At 44.0% G+C, this 22,371-nt stretch overlaps 2 long non-coding RNA genes and 1 gene segment (V, D, J or C); all 3 read right to left on the bottom strand.

The window, feature by feature from the left end:
* Positions 1-2,382: 2,382 nt before the first annotated feature.
* LOC118143816 (uncharacterized) lies at positions 2,383-6,559 on the bottom strand. The gene is made up of 3 exons (XR_013521717.1): positions 4,537-6,559; positions 3,261-3,324; positions 2,383-2,451 (listed from the first exon to the last, which is right to left on the bottom strand). It is a non-coding gene; the product is annotated as an uncharacterized LOC118143816 (long non-coding RNA).
* Positions 6,560-6,636: 77 nt separating this feature from the next.
* LOC144577560 (immunoglobulin lambda variable 9-49-like) lies at positions 6,637-13,932 on the bottom strand. The segment is given in 2 exon segments: positions 6,637-13,713; positions 13,844-13,932. Coding segments are annotated over 2 exon segments (378 nt in total).
* A 766-nt stretch (positions 13,933-14,698) lies between these two features.
* LOC144577562 (uncharacterized) lies at positions 14,699-21,905 on the bottom strand. Its single transcript, XR_013521716.1, has 3 exons — positions 21,466-21,905; positions 15,381-15,536; positions 14,699-14,943 (listed from the first exon to the last, which is right to left on the bottom strand). It is a non-coding gene; the product is annotated as an uncharacterized LOC144577562 (long non-coding RNA).
* Between the last annotated feature and the right edge of the window lie 466 nt (positions 21,906-22,371).

Genomic DNA, 22,371 nt, shown 5'->3' with positions numbered 1-22,371 from the left:
TCTTTGGAATAGTTTCAGAAGGAATGGTGTCAGCTTCTTTTTGTGCCTCTGGTAGAATTTGGCTGTGAATCTGTGTGGTCCTGGGCATTTTTTATTTTTGTTGGTAGGTTATTAATTACCACTTCAATACCAGAACTTGTTATTGGTCTATTCAGGGAGTCAACTTCTTTCTGGTTTAGTCTTGGGAAGGTGTATGTGTCCAGGAATTTATCCACTTCTAGATTTTCTAGTTTATTTGCATAGAGGTGTCTGTAGTATTAGCTGATGGTAATTTGTATTTCTGTGGGATCAGTGGTGATATCCCCTTTATTTTTTTATTGTGTCTATTTGATTCTTCTCTGTTTTCTATTTTATTAGTCTAGGTAATGGTCCATCTATTTTGTTAATCTTTTCAAAAATCCAGCTCCTGGTTTCATTGAGTTTTTGAAGAGATTTCCATGTCTCCATCTCCTTCAAACAAAACACTTTTATACTGGTGGGAATGTAAACTAGTACAACCACTATGGAAAACAGTGTGGAGATTCATTAAGGACCTAAAAACAGATGTACTCTTTCATCCGTCAATCTCACAACTAGGTAAGTACCCAGAGAAAAAGAAGTTATAAAACAAAGAAGTACTTGCACATGCATGTTTATAGCAGCACAATTTGCAATTGTAAAAACATGGAACCAGCCCAAATGTGTGTGTGTGTGTGTGTGTGTGTGTGTGTGTGTGTGTACTATGGAATACCACCCAGCCATAAAAAGGAACAAAATAATGTCATTCATAGCAACCTGGATGGAAATGGAGACTGTTATTCTAAGTGAAGTAATTCAGGAATGGAAAACATAACATGGTATATTCTCACTTATCTCATAAGTGGGAGATAAACTATGAGAACACAGAGGCATAACAATACAATGGACTTTTGACACTCAGAGGAAAGGGTAGGAGGGGGTGAGGGATAAAAGACTATCACTGGGTACGGTGTACACTGCTTGGGTGATGAGTGCACAAAATTTTAATAATCACCACTAAATAACTTACTTATGTAACCAAACATCAACCCGTTCCCCAAAAACCTGTTAAAACTAAAAAAAAAATTTTAATAATTAAAAAGAAAAAAACACTAAAAGCCTTAAAAACCCAAATAAATAAATAAGTAAATAAGTAATATAAATAAATAAATAGAAGATGAGAAATCCTTCCACTATAGAGAGAACCAGAGGCAAGAGATGAAAAACCAAGAATCCGGACAGACTCTCTTGTCACCTTAGATGAACACCACTCCTAGAGTTTCATTTTGATGGACAATAAATTCAGACTTTACAATAAATAAATAAAGTCAGGAATAAACAACTTAAAGACCCTCAAAGGTAGTAATGAGCCCTCTATGGAATGGGTGCAAGTCAGCAACAATAGGGTGAATCTCAGAAGCGTGCAGAGTGAAAGAAGCCTGAACAAATGGGAAGATAATGTTTGATAACACTGATACCTTCCAGAAAATGGAAACCAAACAGGAGTGACAGAGGGAGACCTGTGGCTTCCTGGGAGAGCATTGCGGGAGGGAGGGAGATGACGAAGGGTCACGAGGAGCTGCTGGGGTTGGTCACAGGTTGCATAGCTCCACGGTGGCAGTGATGTTTTCAAGGATCCAGAAAAATGCCACAATCAGTATAATTTCTTAGTTATAAATATGGGTGGTTTATTAGATGTGCATTATTCCTACATACAAGGAGTTTTATTTTTTTAAAAAATGGGCTGGGGAGAAAAGAAGCACAAGGATTCACACTGAAGAGCAGGGGGAGGAAGACACCACTCTGGAAACTCCTGGAAATGGGAAAAGGAGGGATGATGGAGACACAGGTTTCCCGTCAGAGGTGAGTCTGTGATGACACAGCTAGACCTGCTACCTCAGCCCAAAACTTCAGTACAGAGACCCTGTGTTCTGAGCCACAGGGAGCAGGATGTTTTGTTTCCTGGATGCCCTGTTTCTGACTCTGAGGACTGAAGGGGAGGAGGAGCCTCCACTCCTGAGCAGGGCCTTGGATGCCCCTAGATCCATGGGAGAAGCTGCAGCAGCAGAAGCTTCCAGGGGCTCACCCTCTGGTCAGAGGAGGAAGTGGGTTCTTGTCTCACTTCCCCCTGGGCCTGGAGCACTGTGCAAGCACTCAGGCTGTTATCCCATGCTTCGCAGTAATAATCAGCCTCATCCTCAGGCTGGAGACCAGTGATGGTCAGGGAGGCTGAGGTGCCAGACTTGGAGCCAGAGAATCGGTCAGGGACCCCTGAGGGCCGATTGCTGTTACTATAGATGAGGAGTTTGGGGGCCTTTCCTGGGAGCTGCTGGTACCAGTTTACATAATTACTTCCGATGTTGGAGCTGCTTCCAGAACAGGAAATGGTGACCCTCTGCCCAGGGTTCCCAGACGCTGAGGGTGGTTGAGTCAGCACAGACTGGGCCCAGGACCCTGGAAGTGAGAGAAACACAAATATGTTAACTGACAAGAGACAAAAGGAGAAAGCAGGGTCCCATGGGCTTCCCAGCTCCCCGACCCAGGCCCCATATCATGTCACCTGCACAGTGAATGAGGAGAGTGAGGAGGAAAGGGGACCAGGCCATGCTGAAGATTGTCCTGAGTCCTGCCTTCTGTACCCACAGCTGAAGCTGAGCTTCCCCCAAATCTCTCCCCGTCTTCATACTCTGAGAGAGGGAGAATCCATCCATGCAAATCAGGTCCCTCCCCCCAGATTTCTGACTCCACCCTGGGCCCTGGGTCTGGCTCCTTGGCTTGAGGATGTCAGGGGGTGGCAAGGGTGGGGCCCTGTGGTCCCAGCGGGTGGGGAAGACACAGCTGTGAGCCTCGTGCAGAGGACAGCAGGCAGGGCAGGTGGTTGGTTCTGCTGTGATTACGCTGTCTTCTCAGGAATTGTCCCCTGGCGCCCCCTTGTGTCCAGACCAAGACAACCATTATGTGACAATATGACCACAGCTTCTCAGAGACATGGCTGACTCCCCCCATTCTTTCCATTGCCCACTCTCTCAGGTCCGGACCAGTCCCTCCCACCACACACAAGTGGTGCCTGTGTCTCCTCCCTGTGACCTCAGGGCAATCTTCACACTACTGGACTCCTCAGGAGTAAATCTGTCCATGGTTCTTTGGCTGTTCGTTGTAGAGGACTTAGGTGGTGTCAACACAAAGTCCTCTTATGTCAGGATCAAGTTAGAGCAGAGACTGACCCTATGGACTCACTTCCCCACCTTTGTTTGACACTGCACCTTTTCTTTCATGTGGCTCCTTCCTGGTGGCCAGAGCTCTCCTTCCTCTGCGGATCCTGCAGCACTGAAGAGAAAGGGAGCTTTTTTGTCTAGGATGCCCTGGGAAGGGGTTCCCAGAGGGTCTTTCTGCTAAATCTTTATTTTCTTTTGACTTCCCTAGATTCACAGTCATAGTCTTCTGGATACTGTGACCAGGGATCTTGTCTAGGAGTCTGTCTTCCAAGCACTGAATGCCAGTCTGCAGGGAATCCTGGCAAATGTCTTTGGAGTATTTCACTTATGTGCAAAAGGAATCTGTCCTTGGGTTAGCCTGTTGTGCGATAGCTCTTAGTATCAAGCACCCCAACTAGAATTTCTAGGGAAAAATTATGTTTCAAACTCAGTAGTGAGTGTTGTAGGGGTGGCCTAAAGATGATAGAAAATATCCATCTTTAAATGCAGCAAACCACCATAGCACACGTATGCCTATGTAACAAACCTGCACGTTCTGCACATATACCTCAGAACTTAAAATATAATACTAAAAAAGGAAATATTAATCTTTGATCTGTTATGACATTTAGACTATAACAAACTAACAACAAGTTTAAGAAAAAAGATAATTGTGTTGATCAAAATGAAAAATGAAACAGATTATGTCTATAACTACATGAGTTCTAGCAGGATACTACCCCCTGGAATCTTAACAAATATTTGTTTGGAGAATTTTATGGGGATGGAGAAAAACAGCAAGATGGTTATGTTGATATTTACACTGGCGAATGTATCACCAGGCAGTACAGTACAATGAAATTTTAAATGTCCTATTTAAACAATGGAATAGTGAGAGCTAATGTAGACATTTAAATAAAACCAGTCCATATGTGTAACTGAAATAAAATGTACGCTCTATTTTGGGTTTGCATTTCAAGGGTGTCGTTATTTTAAATGTAGTCACCACAGCCTGTGAAATGGCTCTGGAAACCCAGAAAAGAGAATCATCATCAAGACAGGAAATGGGAGACACAGTATCAGTGTTTCTCTTCCCCACTCCTAGCCCAGAAAGTCTACTGTGACCTGTGCAATAAGCCCTTACTGAGGACAGGAGAGGCTTTCATACTAGGGTGGACACGCCTCCCACCAGCCTTAGGGTGTTCTTTTCAGCTACTGGCCACTGGGTTGAGCTTCCACAGCTCTCAGTTATAAGAAGTGGAGGTGAGAATCTTCATGCAAGCAATTTTCACTCTCATGGGTCTTTAAACACACTTCCGGGTTGTCATGGGTGTGGAGTACTCACACATGGTGATTCTGAAGCTCCTTCCACTGGTTACAGGAGCATTCCACAGCTGTGCGCAGTGCTCTAAGCTCACCCTTAACGCGTTTTAGTGTTTAGAGAAGATGTTGCAAGTCACCTGGTGTCCATCAGATTTGGGAGCTGTAGTTCTTGAAGTAGATCCAGTGTCTGCATTCCCAGCTTGAAACAAGACTCAGGAACATGAGAATATACGGTTAGGGAAGGAGAGATTTTGAATATATTATGCCATGCTCCACTTCTACTCTCTAACACCAATGCTTTTTTCATCTCTAGATCTGGATTATTAAGATCTGTTGCATACAGGAGCAAGTATCTGATTCAGGGGAAATCAATGCAGTCTCTAACCATTTAGTATGATGTTAACTGCGGGATATTCATAGATGCATTTTATTGGGTTGAGGAAATTCCCCTATGTTCCTAATTTCCCTATGTTCCTAATTTCTGGAGTTTTTTTTTTTAATGCACAGAGGTTGAGTGGATCAATGTTTTCAAATGACTTTTTATCTATTAAAATTATTAAATGTTAAAATTTATTCTCCTTAAGGGTAAGTTACATTGATTTTTAAATGTTAAAGCAAATTTGAGGTCTGAGTTTGGCCATTTTTTTCTGTAATGTTAGATAGAATTGTAAATATTTTTCTATTAATGTTTTGGATAGTGAAGAATTTTGGATATTGGTTTTAATTTCTTTTCTCATAAAGTCATTATCTGCTTATAATGTCAGGATAGACCTGGGCTCATAAAAGTGTTGAGAACTGTTGGTTCCCACTGTATTTTCTGAGAGGATCATTTCTATCTGTATTGTAAATATTTTACAGAAATTATCGGCTGGGTGCAATAGCTCATGCCTGTAATTTTAGCACTTTGGGAGGCCAAGGTGGATGGATTGCTTGAGGTCAGGAGTTCAAGACTGGCCTTGCCAACATGATGAAACCCCATCTCTACTGGAAATACAAACATTAGCCAGGTGTGGTGGTGTGCAACTGAAATCCCAGCTACTCAGGAGGCTAAGGTGGGAAAATCACTTGAACCCAATGAGCAGAAGCTGCAGTAATCCAAGATTGCACCATTGCAATCCAACCTAGGAAAAGAGCAGGGCTCTGTCTCAGAAAACAAACAAACAAAAAATTACCAACAAAGCTATTGTTGTACTTGTGGACCTGGTATTGTACTTGTGACAAGGTTTAAATTACAGTGATAGACTACTTAAATATAGGTAACAACAAACATGAGTCAAACAAAAATAATTTTTTATATATTGTTAAAACTTCTAACGATACATGAATTATTGTAATGTAAGAGAATGAGTTTTGACTAGGCTGCAACTTTTCACCATCTATTTAATAACATTGTCAAAGTAAAATAAATTATGATTTTTAAATGTTCAGAAAAAGTTAATTCAGTGATATTTGATAAAGATAATGTTTGATAAAAATAATATATTTTGAAAGAAAAATCACAGAAGCCATTCAATTCTATCTATTGTACAAACCTCATCTTTAGCACAATAGTGAAAGAGATCTGTGTTCAGCCATTCTTGCATTGCTATAAAGAACTACCCGAGACTGTGTAATTCGTAAAGAAAAGAAATTGGCTCACAGTTTTGCAGGCTGTACAAGTATGGTGCTGGCATCTGCTGGGCTTCTGGGAGGCATCAGAGAGATTTTATTTACGGTAGTAGGTAAAGTGAAAGCAGGTATATCACATGGTAAGAACAGCAACAAGGCAGGTGCCACACGCTTTTTAACAGCCAGATCTCCTGTGAATTCACTCATCCAGAGGAGATGGCACTGAGCTATTCACGAGGGACATGCCACCAGGACCAGACCCCTCTCACCAGGTTCCACTGCAACAATAGGGATTACACTTCAACATGAGATTTGGAGGGGACATCCAAAATATACAAAGGATATATTGTTTTCTAATATTTTATAGTCTCTTGGTGTTTACCCGGGAGCAGATGGCATTGGGAAACCAAATTCTCAGTGTCTTTTCTTCTTTTCTTTTCTTTTCTTTCTTTTCTCTCTCTTTCTTTCTCTTTCTCCTTCCTTCCTTCTTCCCTCCCTCCCTCCCTTCCTTCCTTTCTTCTTTCTTTCCTTTTGTGACCAATTCTCACTGTGTCACCCAGGCTGGGGTGCAGTGGCATGATCTTGGCTCACTGAAACCTCCACCACCTGAGTTAAAGCAATTCTCCTGCCTCATCCTGCTGAGTAGCTGGGGCTACAGGTGTACACCACCACACCTGGCTCATTTTTAAGTATTTTTAGTAGAGATGGGATTTAATCAGATATTGGAAAAACCAGGTGCTCTTTTTTTCTTTTCTTTTTCTTTCTTTCTTTCTTTTTTTTTCTTTTTTTAAGCCTCTTTCAAACAATGAAAGTATTGGTTTAGCATTAAGACTGGATGATAGACCCAGCTTGATTGGCTGAGAAGGATTTGGTGGAGGATAAGGGTTGGCATTTATAAGCTTAGGCTCTTGAGGTTGAGAGATTTTCAAGATTATGAGTTATTGGCAATCTTCTAAATAAAGCTTTTCAGGCCCTTCCTCCTCTGTTTCATGAAAGCTTTTACAAGTACCTCGGCCTCTCATGGCTCTTTACATGGCAGGCTGACTCAAACTTCATCTGTTTTTTTTTTTTCTTCAACGTTTTTGTTGCCTCAACCTAATGCTTTTCTAATATTAGTGTATATAGAGACAGCAGAAAAATAAATCATCACACTTTCACACTATTTCTCCAATCTACAGCATGCTGAGCGAACATTCATTTAATGATGTAACTTTCGACTCTGCCCCTTCATGTCCTGGTACCAGGTGAGTGATCTCAGTGAGTGGTGGGAGTGTCTCTGGAAACCAGTCCCACATGGAAGGTTTCAAATAACATAAAAATATTCATCTGCTCCATCAACTATTACTTAGAGAATTTATGTTGGTGGAAACTTTTCTCATCTTCATACTGTAGTTTAAAATCAAGCCATAGTTTTCAGCACTGGATTGGATTGAGAATTTAGATTTGTTTCTGTTCTTATATTTTTGAAGGAGAAATAGGCAATGACTGAGGCAGAGAATATAATACTGACTGCATTTCAAGTACAAATGTGCAGAATAACTTCATGATAATAAAGTTTATTCTCAAAAGTTAATATTTATAAACATATTCTGGTAAGCTTGTTAGAACAGATTTGGGGGCACCAAAAAAGTTCTGATTTAGTAGGTTTAAGATGGGCAATTGCATTTTTTAAGAAGCTCCCAGTTAATATCAATGCTAAATGAAATAGTTTTTGATCTCCATAGACAAATTTATGAATGAGGATGGGTTTTTTTTAATGTTGCTTGAATAAAATGAGTCTTCCTGATAGTGGTGGGTTATTGAGTGTCACTGTGGTTTATATATTTTGGAGCAGAGCCTCTTTCTGTCATTACTCTAGTCAAAGAAGGAGACAGGATTCACAGGCTTGGAAAAGGCACCCTGGGGTGAGGACCACATTCTGGGACAGACCAGATAAAACACCAGGCAATGAAGCACTGCACTGGAGAATGGGGCAAGGAGACTCTCCCCATTGTGGTGTTTATCTTTTTCACCACCTCACTTTATCTCCTGCTGTTGAAGGCTAAGGCACTCCAAGCACAGGAAAATGACTTTTGTTATACCTCTCCCACAGGTTTAAATCATTGTGGATATGGCACTATTCATACACAGTGCATAGTAATCTAGAGCTCTGCTTGCTGAAATCTAGTAGTGGCTATGTAGACCCTCCCCTCTCCATGCTTCTGTGGTCCTATGCCCAGGTAGCTGTGTAGGTTGAGTTTCTTCATGCAGATTTGTTCCTCCTGTATGACCATCCATCTATCCTTGCCTGGATGTCAGGCTTGGACATTGACTTCATGAGGGTGGAGGATGACGTAGAAAACAAGGGTGTGCATCAGAGCCCAGTGCTTCTTCTGGGCACCCAGGTACAGAAAAATCCCACTTCAGTGAGGTCACTGCTTGCCTGAGTAGGTGAAGGCCTGTAGGATCTTTTCCTATGTGGCCTGGCTGAGAGCCCTCTCAGGACCAGTCTCATAGCACCTGCTTCTGGCCTCAGGACCCTCCTCCTCCAGCCCCTCCAACACCACCCAGCAGTCCTGGAAGGTCATCCTGACCACTGTACATGGATCTTTCTGAGGTCACTACCCAGGGCAGTGGAATGAACAGGTCACCTCTGTGGTGTTAGAGACTGAGACGTTAACTCTTCTGGGTTACCAGTGACATCCAGACAGCTACATACAAGGTGTGTTTCACAGCGATTATGTTCCCAGATATTTCAGGATTACCTGCCATTTGAGTTTGTTTTCACTAGGCACCTGGGGTCATTACCAGTTTATGACCATTTTTAACCAAGTTCAAGGCTGAGTGTTCCCAGGGGGTTTTCACCTGGTAATAATCCTTCATGGGTAATTTGTACAGGTTGAATTATTTTGCTGCTGTTGTTGGTAGAATCTCCTGTTAATTTTTCAGCTGCCGTCATAGAGAGTGTAGCTACTGATGTCTGAGTCTTTGTGTATCCTTGCATGTGAAGTGGGTCTGGATGTAGCATACCGTTGGGTTTTGGCTGTATCTTTTGATTGTGGGATTTAGTTGATTTAAATTTAGGATTACTGCCATTTGATGTTAACTGGCTGTTTTATCCATTCGTTGATGTAAATTCTTCTTTATGTTGATGCTCTTTACTTTTTTCTTTGAGACAGAGTTTCACTCTTGTTACCCAGGCTAGAGTGCAATAGCGCGATCTCGGCTCACTGCAACCTCCACCTCCTGGGTTCAGGCAATTCTCCTGCCTCAGCCTCCTGAGCAGCTGGGATTACAGGCACGCACCACCATGCCCAGCTAATTTTTTGTATTTTTAGTAGGGACGGGGTTTCACCGTGTTGACCAGGATGGTCTCAATCTCTTGACCTTGTGATCCACCCACCTTGGCCACCCAAAGCGCTGGGATTACAGGCGTGAGCCACCGCGCCTGGCCTTGCTCTTTACTTTTTGGTATATTTTTAGAAAGGCCAATACTGGTTGTTTCTTTCTGTGTGTAATGCTTCTTTTAGAAGCTCTTGTAAAGCAGGCCTGGTGGTAATAAAATCTCTGAGTACTTGCTTATTCATAAAAGATTTTATTTTTCCTTCAGTTGTGAAGCTTAGTTTGGCTGGATATGAAATTCTAGGCTGAAAGCTCTGTTCTTTAAGGATGTTGAATATTGGCCCCCACTTTCTTCTGGCTTGTAGAATTTCTGCTGAGAGATCTGCTGTAAGTCTGATAGGCTTGCCTTTGTGGGTAACCTGACCTTTCTCTCTGGCTGCCCTTAGTATTTTCTCCTTCGTTTCAACCCTGGTGAATCTAACGATTATGTGCCTTGGGGTTGCTCTTCTTGAGGAATATCTTTGTGGTGTTCTCTGTATTACCTGGGGTTGAATATTGTCCTGCTTTGCTAGGTTAGGAAATTTTTCCTGAATAATATCCTGAAGAATATTTTCCAGCTTGGATTCATTCTCTCCATCGCATTCAGGTATACCTATCAAATGTAAATTAGGTCTTTTCACATAGTCCCACATTTCTTGGAGACTTTGCTCATTCCTTTTTATCCTTTTTTCTCTAATCTTGTCTTCTCATTTTATTTCATTAAGTTGGACTTTGACCTCTGATATCCCTTCTTCTGCTTGAACAATTCGAGTGTTTAAACCTGTGCATACTTCTCGGAGTTCCTGTACTGTATTCTTCAGTTCCATTAATTCACTTATATTCCTCTCTAAGTTGTCTATTCTCATTAGGATTTCATCAAACCTTTTTTCAAAGTTCTTAATTTCTTTATATTGGGCTACAACATGTTCTTTTAATGCACAGAAGTTTCTTATTATCCATATTCTGAAGCCTGATTCTGTTAATGGGATGCACTTGTTCTCCATCAAGCCTTGTTCCCTTGTTGATGAGGAACTGTGATCCTCTTTAGATGGAGAGGCATTCTGATTTTGAGTATTCTCAGCCTTTTTACACTGGTTTCTTCCCATCATTGTAAATTTATCCACCTGTCGTCTTTGTAATTACCAACTTTCAAATTAGGTCTGAGTGGACGTCCAAGTTGTTAATTCCCAGGGCCCGAAATATGAGCAACCCACTGCGCAGGCCAAAACAGCGGCATTAAGACTGATGGTGCTTTTCTGCCTGGGAATCTCCAGTCTCGCTTCCTTCTTGAGTCCGTAATAGGCGACTCTGCCTTCCCAGAATTCCAAACGTCGGTCATAAGGGGAACCAGTCCCGTTTACTCTGCACCAAGAGCTGCCGCGCCAAGGTGCCGGCAAAACCGCTGCACCGGCCATAAGAATCACGCTGGCGGCCCGTGTGACTCCTCCACTGGGAATCTTTTGCTCCGTGAGCGACAAAAATTTGTCTGAAAGTGTGGCGTCCTCTCCTTCTCTGCACTTTCACTGGGAGCTGCAATCCCGAGATGTTAGCATTCAGCCATCTTGGATCGTTCTCGAGCTATTGATGTCTGTCTGACAAAATAATATAAAACTGACAGGGAAAATTATCTTCTTTTTGTTACTTCTCTGCATTCCCATTTGCCCTTGAATATTAGTCCAGAAATTTCTCATTTTCTTCTGACTCTGTTGTGTTCATAAATATTTTCGGTATTGGTCTAGTTTAAAAATTTTTAAAGTAGGAGGATTCATATAAAAATAACAGTATTGCCAGGCGTGGTGGCTCATGCCTGTAATCCCAGCACTTTGGGAGGCCGAGGCGGGTGGATCACAAGGTCAAGAGATCAAGACCATCCTGGTCAACAAGGTGAAACCCCGTCTCTACTAAAAATATAAAAAATTAGCTGGGCGTGGTGGTGCGTGCCTGTGGCCCCAGCTACTTGGGAGGCTGAGGCAGGACAATTGCCTGAACCCAGGAGGCAGAGGTTGTGGTGAGCCGAGATCGCGCCATCACACTCCAGCCTGGGTAACAAGAGCGAAACTCCGTTTCAAAAAAAATAATAATAATAACAATATTATATTCTGAACTTCTCTCTTTTTTTTTAAGAGGTTCTCCTCTGCTCCTGCAGTAAACAAAGAAACAAATGAACAAACCCTCAAGACTTCTTATCTAAATTGGTACCCAAACAAGTTTATTTAAGGGCTTATTGGGAGAAGGGTTTATAATGTTTATAAGACTATATTTGCCCAATGTTACATAAACCAAAGAAACAAGAGGGAAATTGTTTAAAACTCACTGACCTAAACCTGAAAAATAAACCAGTGATGAGCCTGAGAGCATGTCCTTAATGAGAAGGGGTCACTCTATACCTGGAAATTCAGGAGCTCCTCAAGTCCACTATCTCAAGAGAAACAGAAACACAACTTCCTTGAAGTTTCAGAGTTCAGAGAGTGACCAGCAAAGACTAAGCACAAAGCATAGAAACGAGTGAGCCAGGAAAGGGCCATGCATGCCGGACTTCTGTGCTACTTGTCTTCCCACCCAGCAACCCAGAAGACTGCTTCTAGGGACAAACTGATTTTGCTTGCATTGGAAGACCAGTAAGAAAAGGGAATATTTTCATTGACTCTGTAAACATAGACCAAGGCTTGAGTATGAGACGAGTTCAGGCAATAGGCCATGGTGGGCACAGTCTCTGGACCTCACAGTGGGGTTCATCTTCCCTGGGCTTGTCTATTTTCCCTCCTGCCCCCAGAGAAAATAAGATGTTTATGGAAATCCACTCCCTCCCTCTTGGCTAGCTCAGTTCCTACCTGATCACCGATTCAAGAGCCTGAGAGGAGACCTGAGGACAGAGGAGGTTGAGGAAGGAGATGCCCTGATTGTGGGCTCAGGAGGGTCCTGGAGGGAGTAGCTATTGGGAACAGGCACAGAACTCTGCCCTAGAGCCTCTGTGGAACCCTGAGAGCAGCAGGCTGCTGAGTCTCATCAGTGAGTACAGGGAGCATCTCAGCCTCTGCCAGCCTGTGGCCAGTGGGGCTCACCCAGCTGTGAGGAGTCCTCAGGCAGGGCCTGGGATAGTTACCCATTGCCTCTGCTGGTCACAGGCCCACCTTTGGTGTCTACAGGGGTCCTCAGGGTTAATGCTTGAGAACTGGCATCTGCAGTGAAGGTAGTCTTGTGGCAGGTTGTGCCCTTAACCTGTGAAATTTGACATCAGTTCAGGAATTTGTCATCAGAAAGCACTGCAGAGTAATTCCAGAGAGCTCTCTCCCTGCATGTGAGGGAATTCATTCTGTGGAGAGCTGTGGGGTCCTCCCCACGATCTCAGATACAGAGCAGATTCACATTCTCCTATCTTCTATATGTGTCAATTGTCTCTTTCTCTCTTTCTAGCACAGCCAAGCTGTGCACATGGAGGTGATGGGAGATGGCTGAAGTCCGTGTTAATTATGTGAGCCTGAGTCAGGGTGAAGGCCTTCTGTCTCCAGGAAAATTATCAGTTGCCAACATTGTACAGGCAGCTTGCAAGTGTTGAATATGAACAAAGGTACTGAAGCTGGTGACAGTGATTTCCCTATGAATGCACCTGTGGGCAGCTCTACAACCCGGAAACTTAAATCCCATCAGGGGACAGGTGAGTGGCAACAACCATAAATGACTATGTGCAAACTATTGTTTCAAAAGCTCCTGAGAAAATATTCGCACACAGGGAACATTTGCTGTGAATCAGAACTGCGAAATGTCTAGGAAGGTGCAAACTTTAAATACACGGTGAGGAGACAGCCCTCTGAACTGTGAGTGAGGCCAATGGGAATAAAGCAAAGACAGGGCAGATCAGCCAGGAGGTTTTTGTCTCACTTCCCCTCTGCCTGTGTCACTGTGGGTTACACGAAGCTGCTCCCACTGCCATGGTTTGACCCACAGTGGTAATCACTCTCATCCTCTTCCTGGATGTTCTTGATGGTCAGGTACCGATTCAGTCCGGAGCCCGAGACTGAGAAGCGATCAGGGATTCCATCCCCCTTGGATCCTACAATCCCACTAGTGCCCACTCGCATCACAAACCGGGGACCCTTCTCTGGTCTCTGTTGGTACCAGTCCACCTCATAATTACTGTAGCCACTGCTCAGGGTGCAGGTGAGTGTGACCGAGGCTCCCAGGGAGGCCGACATGGAGGGTGGCTGAGTCAGCACAGGCTGGGCGAGGGACCCTGGAAACACAGACACCCATGAGCCTTATGGTTGGTGGGTGGCTGATGAGCTGTTAAGGAGAAAGAACAGGGGTAGGGAGCAGGGGGCTGGGAGGTGGTGGTCCCTCTGGAGGCCCTGTCCATTGCTCACCTTGACCTGTGAGGTGACTGAGGAGAGTGAGGAGCAGAGGAGCCCAGGCCATGGTGGAGATGCTGCAATGCTGTGTTCTCCAGCCTCTCAGCTGTGCCTGAGCCCCCAAAGCCTCTTATTCCTTCAGCGTAGGACTGGGCAGGGGCATCACCCTGCATGCAAATCTGATCGGTCCCAAGGCTGGTGATTAACAAGGGTGGGGTTCAGAGCAAGAGCGCAGGTCCCTTAGGATTCACAGAGTTTGCCTCCCTCTAGTGGCCAGGCACTGCCTCACACTGAGGGCTCAGACAGTCTCCCTGGGCCCCGGCTTCACCTGGAGCCCAAGTGGGTCTCCTGGAAATTTCTTAGGCTCAGTTTCTAATGTCTCGGGAATCTCCACAATGCTTCTTTCCCTCTGGGGTCCCGCAGTGGGATGCAGTGACTAGATCAGTTAATCCTGGAGCCTTCCCAAGGCACCTGTTCCAACTTTTGTTATAGGACAGGTGAGCCCTTTAACTGGTATTCAATGCATACAGAAGATGTGTCCACACTTGTAGATGACCACCTTCTCACTGTGTCCCCATCTCATTTTATGTTGTCCATGCTCTAATATCCTCCTCTTATAAGGATACCGGTCCTTATACTCTCATTTCATCCTAATAACTCTCTGTAAGGCTCTGTCTCCAAATACAGTAACATTGGAGGTTAAGGCTTCAATGAACTATGAATTATGAACAACTTAGTCTATAATGATCAGTAAATACAGTCCATTTTTAATTAATGGGAATGAGTTAGAATAGAATAAATATTTAAGTGTGAAAAGGAAAAATTTATGAATATAATATTTTACACATTTTGACATCTGAAAAAGTATATTTTTAATTGTCACAAAATAAACACAACATAACATTTGCCTTTGAAATCACCTTTACCTGCAGAATTCAGTGGTGTTCGGTACATTCACAATGTAATGCAATTGTCGGCATGGTGAGTTGCACCTGTAGTCCCATCTACTCAGGAGTCTGAGGCAGGAGGCTTGCCTAGGCCCAAGAGTGTAAGATTGCAGTGAGCTATAATTGCAACCCTGCACATTAGTCTGGGCAACAGAGCAAGACCCCACTCTAAAAAAAAAAAAGTGATACAGTCATCACCATTATTAATTTCCATAGCTTTCTCATCATCCCACATGGAAAGTTTCTATCCTTCAAACATTTACTTCTTATTCCCACTCCCCTAGTCCCTGGTAACCAGTGGAAAAGGTGGAGATTGGAAAACCGAATGAGGGAAAACTCAGGGCTCTAGGACATAGTACAGGAAGAAGCAGAGCATGACCCTGCCTATGCTGGCTCCTGGGAGATGCTGCTTGAGCAGGTGAGAGTTGGCTGTGGCTGTGTTTCTATCCCTGAAAAACCACACTGATGCAGGCTGCCCACTGTGGGATGCAGTATCAGGTCTCATGAGTCTAATGGCAGTGTGTCCTGTGATCCCCACAATGAGTCAGAAATAAGCACTGACAGCCCAGGACTTTTGTTGGGGCACAGGACATGTAGTTCGTTACCTCTTCCTATGTGCATTCCTCCCACAGTCACATTACGTTTCCTCCAGAGACTTCAGAAATATCCTGCTCTCAGTCCAATTTCTTCATGGTGGTCAAGGAGAATTTTGTCAGTAGAACATTGATACTGCTTGCCAATATGCTAAAGAGAGTTTGAGTCTATGGGAAAAAAAAGAGATTGTACTATAGTTTTGATATCTACTACTATTCATGTTGATTGTGTGCCATTCTTTTCTGGAATCAGAAATAACTATAGACCATGTGCCCTCTATTTTATGTCTTTGAAAAATTTTTCTTCATGTTTGGTAGCACTGTCTCATGATGCCACATGGCTTGGACTTTTGAATGAGAATGTTTGATCATTGAATACACACAGACACACACACACACACACACTCACACACACCCTCAGAGAGAACAGACAGAGAGAGATCTGTGGACAGTTGAGCTAGCACAGGCTGGCCTAGGACACAATGAGTAAAGAGACAAGCCAGGACGAATAGGATGAGCCAACACTTGTACTTAAATGCCAGGAGGGTAAGGAATGAAGAGTGCCCCTAAGAGTCCTTATATTTGCCCCTGAAAGACTTTCTTGTTCAGTGATTGAACTGGAGGCAGATCCAGGGCATGAAGAATATGCCTCCAGAATTGAACTGCCTGAGTCCTCAATTTCGGGACTGACAGTGTCTCTTCGTAAACTTTTTCTTATTCTCAAACAGGTGTCAGATCACACTTTTTCATCAGATGTGAAGTAAGTAAGGATCACACTTCAGGGAGGACTCTGCCTGCTCATGTATGTGAGAGCCAGTGGAGTATTTTCCTTTCAGGACCAGTCCCACAGCGCCTCCTGCTGGCCTCGGTTCCCAGGTCCTCCAGCCCCTCTGACACTGCCCAGCTCTCCTGGAGGGGCATCCTGACTATTGCAGATGGATCTTTCTTGTGCCACCACTCAGGACAGTAGAATGGTTGTTGTTCTCCAACGGATTTGAGCTGAGACATCATTTGCCTCTTGGTCACTCTTGATCTCTGAGCTGCCCAATCCATACAGTATTGTACCATCCTTATTGTTACCAGATATTTCATTACAACTGGGCGTTCAAGATTTTTTCCCCAGGTTCCTGGGGTCATTATCAATCCAGCACCATCTAAGCCTAAGTTTAAGGCTACTCCCCTAGATTACTCCATTAGTTCTAACCTGTTAAAAATTCTACGTGTGTCTCTTCCATAGTTGCTCTTATTATTATTAGTTATTGTTGGTGTGAGGGTTTATTGCTAGATTCCCCCGACTCTCATGGCACAGGCTCTGGAATTTGGTGTCTTTTTGCCAGGAGAATATGATGTTGTCCAGAAAAATTGTTTTCTGCTCTTGCTTCCCACTCTGGGTTTTTCTTTGTCCTTCGTTGTTAGCCTGGCACTCGTTATGTTCTTGTGACACTCTGACATCATAAAGATTTTTGAGTCTGTTTTTAAATTGCTCTGGGCATGGGGCTTGATATGAATATGCTATATTCATATCAAGCTATAAACAGACCCTCCTCTTTAGAGGTTTTTCTGCCACTCCTGGGTAAGGGGTCCCAGTGGCCTGTCCCCCCTGCCACACTCATACATGTTGATCCCTGATCAAGGTTGTCTGGTAAATGTTTCATAACTGACAGTGAAGAATAACAGGATGGTTGGGAAATGTTCATGGAATATTGAGATCACCTATGATAATGTAGGTTGGAACCATAAGCTCTAGGCCCAAAGAACTGAGGTTTATCCAGGGCCATCACAAACAATTGATTTTTAAAAACATACAGAGCAAGAATAACCAGGATTTGAGACATTAAAGAGGGGAAATCGAGCATGTGTGGTTCTGAGAACCGACTCCTGAGAACCATGGGGAGCTTACATGCTACACCTAAAACTTCAGAGCATCCTTGAAGGTGTAATCTGAGAAGAAAGACAGAACCCGTATCTCCCACAGTTTTGCTGCTCAGGAAGTAACAAGAACAGCTGCACCAAAAGGAGGGGACACCTGTGGGCCAGGTAGAAGACACCTGGATCTCTGGGTCATACAGGCTGGATTCTTCTTTCTTCTTGTCCCCACTCCTTCCACACCCACCATGTATTGGCAGCTTCTTTGGCTTCAAAAAACAAATGAAATTTGTTTGCACTGGGAGACCAGTAAGAAAAGCAGTGATTTTCACTGAACCCATGCTCTGCTTTCAGTAGCATGAGTGAGAGCAGAAGCCCTAGCATGAACTGGTGTTGGTCACAGGGATAGGGGAGGGATGGGACAGTCAGGAGGAGTGGGGGCAGATCTTTCTCTCACTTCTCCATGGAATTGAAACCCTTGGTGACATAAAGTCTGGGCACAGCTGTGTGACAGTGATAATCAGCCTCACCCTCAGGCTGGAGCCCAGAGCTGGTCAAGGAGGCTGTGTGGAGTAGAAGAATCAGGCAGGGACCCCTGAAGATCCATGACTGCTGACTTAGGTCACAAACTTAGGAGCTCTCTCTGGGAGGCCTCAGTAGCCATTTCCATGGGAATGTCCAGTGTTTCTGCTGCTCCACATGCAGGAAAAGCTGACCTTGTGATCTGGACACTGGTTTTAGCACATTTGGACGAGACAGTATTTCAGTGTCATCAGGTCATGTTGTTTTATTTTTCATTTTCTGAGACTTCAGAAACAACAAATGGAAAACTGAGAGGAGCCTTTTACAACTCAAATGTACTTACAAATACAGTTTGTATCTAGGCAAGTTACTTTAAAATTTTAAAATTTTCACAGAACAAGAGCAAGAAAGGGTGAGGTTTTTGTCCCACTTCCCCATCTGTGTGTGTCACTGTGAGAAGCACTGCTGTGCCAGATCATACAGTAATAGTCAGCCTCATCTTCAGACTGGAGCCCAGAGATGAGTAAAAGCCCTGCATTGGCAGAGGCATCTTTGGATCCAGAAAAGCGGCTGGGGACTCCAGAGCCCTGGTGCTTATCTGAGTCTGAGTTGTAGTACAGGAGATACCTGGGAGCGCTCTCTGACTTCTGCTGGTACCAGTATATAGTTTTGCTACCAACACTTATGTCACTCCTAAGTGTGCAGGTGAGTCTGGCTGAAGCTCCAGGAGATCCAGAGAGAAAGGATGGCTGAGTCAGCACAGGCTGGGAGAGAGAACCTGGAAATGCAGACACTCATGAGAGAAAGGCAGGGATGAGGGTAAAGCTTTTCAGAGATCTTTGCCAGAAGGGCCAGAGTCAGGCTGGGTGGTTGCCCTTAGTCTCTGAGGTCTGTTCCTACCTGTGCAGTGAGAGATGATCAGGAGGAGAAGAGGAGTCCAGGCCATGGTGGACACAGCCCATGCACCCACAGTGGGACTGGGCCACCCCAGACCTCCTTTTCTTGCCACCCTCTGCAGAGGGGGAGCTGCTCATGCAAATGTGTTTCCATCCATTGGCTGCTCAGCCCCTCCCTGAGCCCTGTGGCAGGAGCTCAGCTCACACTGCTGTCTGAAGAGGAGGTAGATTTGCATTCCTTCTTGTGAGGGCCCAGGGAGGAAGCATCTGTTGAGACCGTACAAAGGCCACTGCTCAGGGAACTCTGCCAGGCCAGAGAAGACACAGCTGCTGAGAACTCATCAGTGAGCACAGTGCCTTAGCTCCAAGGCCTGGATTTCTTTGATAGAATGGTTCTTACTGAGCATCTGAGTATGAACCACAAGGCAGTCTCAGAGCATCCCCATGCTGGTTGGAGGACACAAAACTCTCTGGTCCAGCTGGTCTCTGCAACTCACCCGTCACTATTCAGAGATCCATGGTCTGATTCCTGGACACTGATTCCGTCATGCTATGCATGATTACTGTGATCTCCCACTTACAGAAGAAGTCTTCTTGGTCCACAGGGTGTACACATAAGTAAATATATAAATTTTAAAGGTATCAGCATCCACACAGTATGTTCTAGAAAAATCGAATTGCCCATTGTGCCATCAGTGTGGGCATCACAGTAAAAGGGTCAGCTGAGGAGCTAGGTTGAAGGACAGGTAAAGGCTGTCCAGGAGAACAGTAAAAAATAAAAATTTTCAAAAAAAAATCTGTGACATGTTAAAAGCAACAATTCAGCAAAAATTATATATGCAATGATTTCACATACTTTACAGAGATTTGACTCAATTTAATGCTACAGGAAAAATGAATAGATTTGGCAGACTTATTTTTAACTCTGAACAGTATGACATATTTTTCTGCTTAATTAAATTAACCATTATATCCTAAGTAAAATGTCATTTTCTGCAAAGATGTTTCAAATTTTGGGTCAAGACTTTGTTCTAGACATTATACAGTTTGTTTGTATTGCAGTATCCCCACGTGTATTTTCCATGGAAATCAGACCATGGATGGGTGAACAGTGACTGGGAGCTGCAGAGAACAGCTGGGCTCTCACAACTTTGGGCCAAGGAGAGGTGTGTGTAATATACACATTTTTATATCTATATCCTTCTCTTGCTCAACAAATACAAAGGCAAATGTTCCTACATAATATTTTCTATTGAATGAACTTGGAATCTTGAACACAAAATATCCAGAATTCAAAACAAAAAATTATTACCTTGACCTCATATCTACAACTCTTTCTGAGATTCCAATGTAGGTGAACCCACATATTATTTAACAAACATATATGCAGTTGGTCTTCAGTTCAAGGCAGTGTTTTGGGCTCTGTAGATACAGCAACGACAAGAAAGAAAACAAAAACGATAGCAATAAACAACCCCTATTCTCAGGGAGCTTGGATATCAGCAGTGGAAACACCACGAATAAAGCCACCAGCTGTAATGAAATGTCTTCATGTGGCTGACCCCACCCTGACAAGTTAGTCACCCTGAGGATTTGAAGCCCATTACTGACAGCTGAGAGACATTCATTTCTATAATTCTGAAGAATTAATTGAATTGTTCTGAAGCTGATGATGTTTTTTGACAATGTATGCTGTAAATAATCTTGTGTCAACAGGAGGCGGTCAGTCTCCTTGGACTAATGGCAGGAATCTTACTGAAGGGCAGAAATAAAACAAAATATTCCCATTCTCCCGAAGAATTCCTAAGGCGAACCAGAAAACTGAGTGTGAGGAAGAAACTTAGTCATTAGATAACCTCCTTCCTGCTCTGTTTGTGATGGAAAAGAGCAGCATAGACACCATAGCATGGAAGCCTTCCCTTGGAAGGAGACAGGGAGAAAAAAGGTAGAGAGTGGGTGGATAAGACTGCCTCAGATGGGGCTGGATCTCCTACCCTCAGTCAGATACAGAACCCCGATTTTCCACTGCTTTCTAGCTTTTTAATTGACCTTTACTCTCACCCATTACCAAGGTGAGCACAGGCACCATGACCCATAATAATACCTCAAAACCCTCTTGCCTCTGCTGGGCCTCAGCCCTCACTTCCCTGGACTCCCAAATCAGGGCTGCACACACTGCAAACCACTGTGCCCCCAAATCAGGAACCTAACCCTTGACACCTCCCCTCTCATGGATTCTGACCTATTTCTGGGGATGTTTGATCGTGAGCTTTAACAGCAGCCCCTTCCGTGTACAGGGGTATCATTCCTTGTGCTATACTCTGCCCTGACCCTCAGTGCTTTTGCTCAATAGAAAGTAACCACATTTCAACTGACACAAGAACAAAAAATCAAACACTGAATGTTCTCACTCATGGGCGGGTATTGAACAATGAGGACACATGGACACAGGAAGGGGACATCATACACTGAGGTCTGTTCTAACCCAATGCAAAGAAACTAAGAACCTTGAAAAAAGGTTAGACAAAATGCTAACTAGAATAACCAGCTTAGAGAAGAACATAAACGACTTGATGGAGCTGAAAAACACAGCACGAGAACTTTGAGAGCCATACACAAGTTTCAACGACCAAATTGATCAAGCAGAAGAAAGGATATCATAGATAGAAGATCAAATCAATGAAATAAAACGAGAAGGCAAGAGTAGAGAAAAAGGAGTGAAAAAAAAAATGAACAAAGCCTCCAAGAACTATGGGATTATGCATTCGGTTAGAACAAGGTCTTTTAACTCAGAGAAGTTTGTTATTACCCACCTTCTGAAGCCTTCTGTCAATGCCTCAGATTCATTCTTTTGTTGTTGTTGTTGTTCCCTTGATGGTTAGGAGTTGTGATCCCTGGGAAGAGAAGAGGTGTTCTGTTCTTTGATGGTTTCATCCTTTCTGCGCTGGCTTTTTTCCCATCTTCGTGGATTTATCTCCCTTTAATCTTTGAAGTTGGTGATTTCAGGAGGAGTCTCTGAGTGGACGTTTTTTTCTGTTGAGGTTGGAGCTGTATCTTTTTTGGCCTGTAGAGGGCGATGCTGGGCTCTCGGGTTCAGTCAGGTTGCTGGGTGGGTGGTCCTTCCCTGGAGCTTGTCTGCAGGTGAGATTGGCCCCGCCTTCCCAATGGCGTCTCTCCTCCTCCAGCTAGATCTTCCTGGCTGGGGTCAAGCTGTTGTATTTGCTGCCCAGCTCTCTAGCGAGGGCTTCAGTTTGAGTTCTGTGGAGGTGGGGCCTGCCAGGCCTGTTTCCCTGCTTTCAACTCTGCCTCCCTCTGTGGGACGGTCTGTCCCGCTGGAGTTAGTCCAAACTCCCGCCCAGGTCCCTGTGACAACTTGCCATGCCCAGCGGCAGCTGCTGCTCGAATTTGCATCGACAACCCAGGGCGCCCAAGCATCTGGCAGGGCTCTCGTCGACCTTGGGTTGCAGGAGGGATGAGGTAAGCACAGAATCCGATTTGGAGCACCGAGGGGGTTAAGTCCCCCAGCCCTCCAAGCCAGTTGCACGTTTCAGGTGGGGACGCAACCCCCCCCACCCCGTCTTGATTTCCTCCCCTATTTGTCTCTGTGTCTATCTGTACCACTCAGTTTTGATTAGAATAGCTTTGTAGTATGTTTTGAAATCAGGAAGTGTAAAAATCTCCCACATTCTTCTTCTCTTACAAGATTATTTTGGCTACTT

Source organism: Callithrix jacchus, chromosome 1, assembly GCF_049354715.1.
Source record: "Callithrix jacchus isolate 240 chromosome 1, calJac240_pri, whole genome shotgun sequence".
Taxonomy (NCBI): domain Eukaryota; kingdom Metazoa; phylum Chordata; class Mammalia; order Primates; family Cebidae; genus Callithrix; species Callithrix jacchus.
This window is presented reverse-complemented; position numbering and strand designations above follow the sequence as displayed.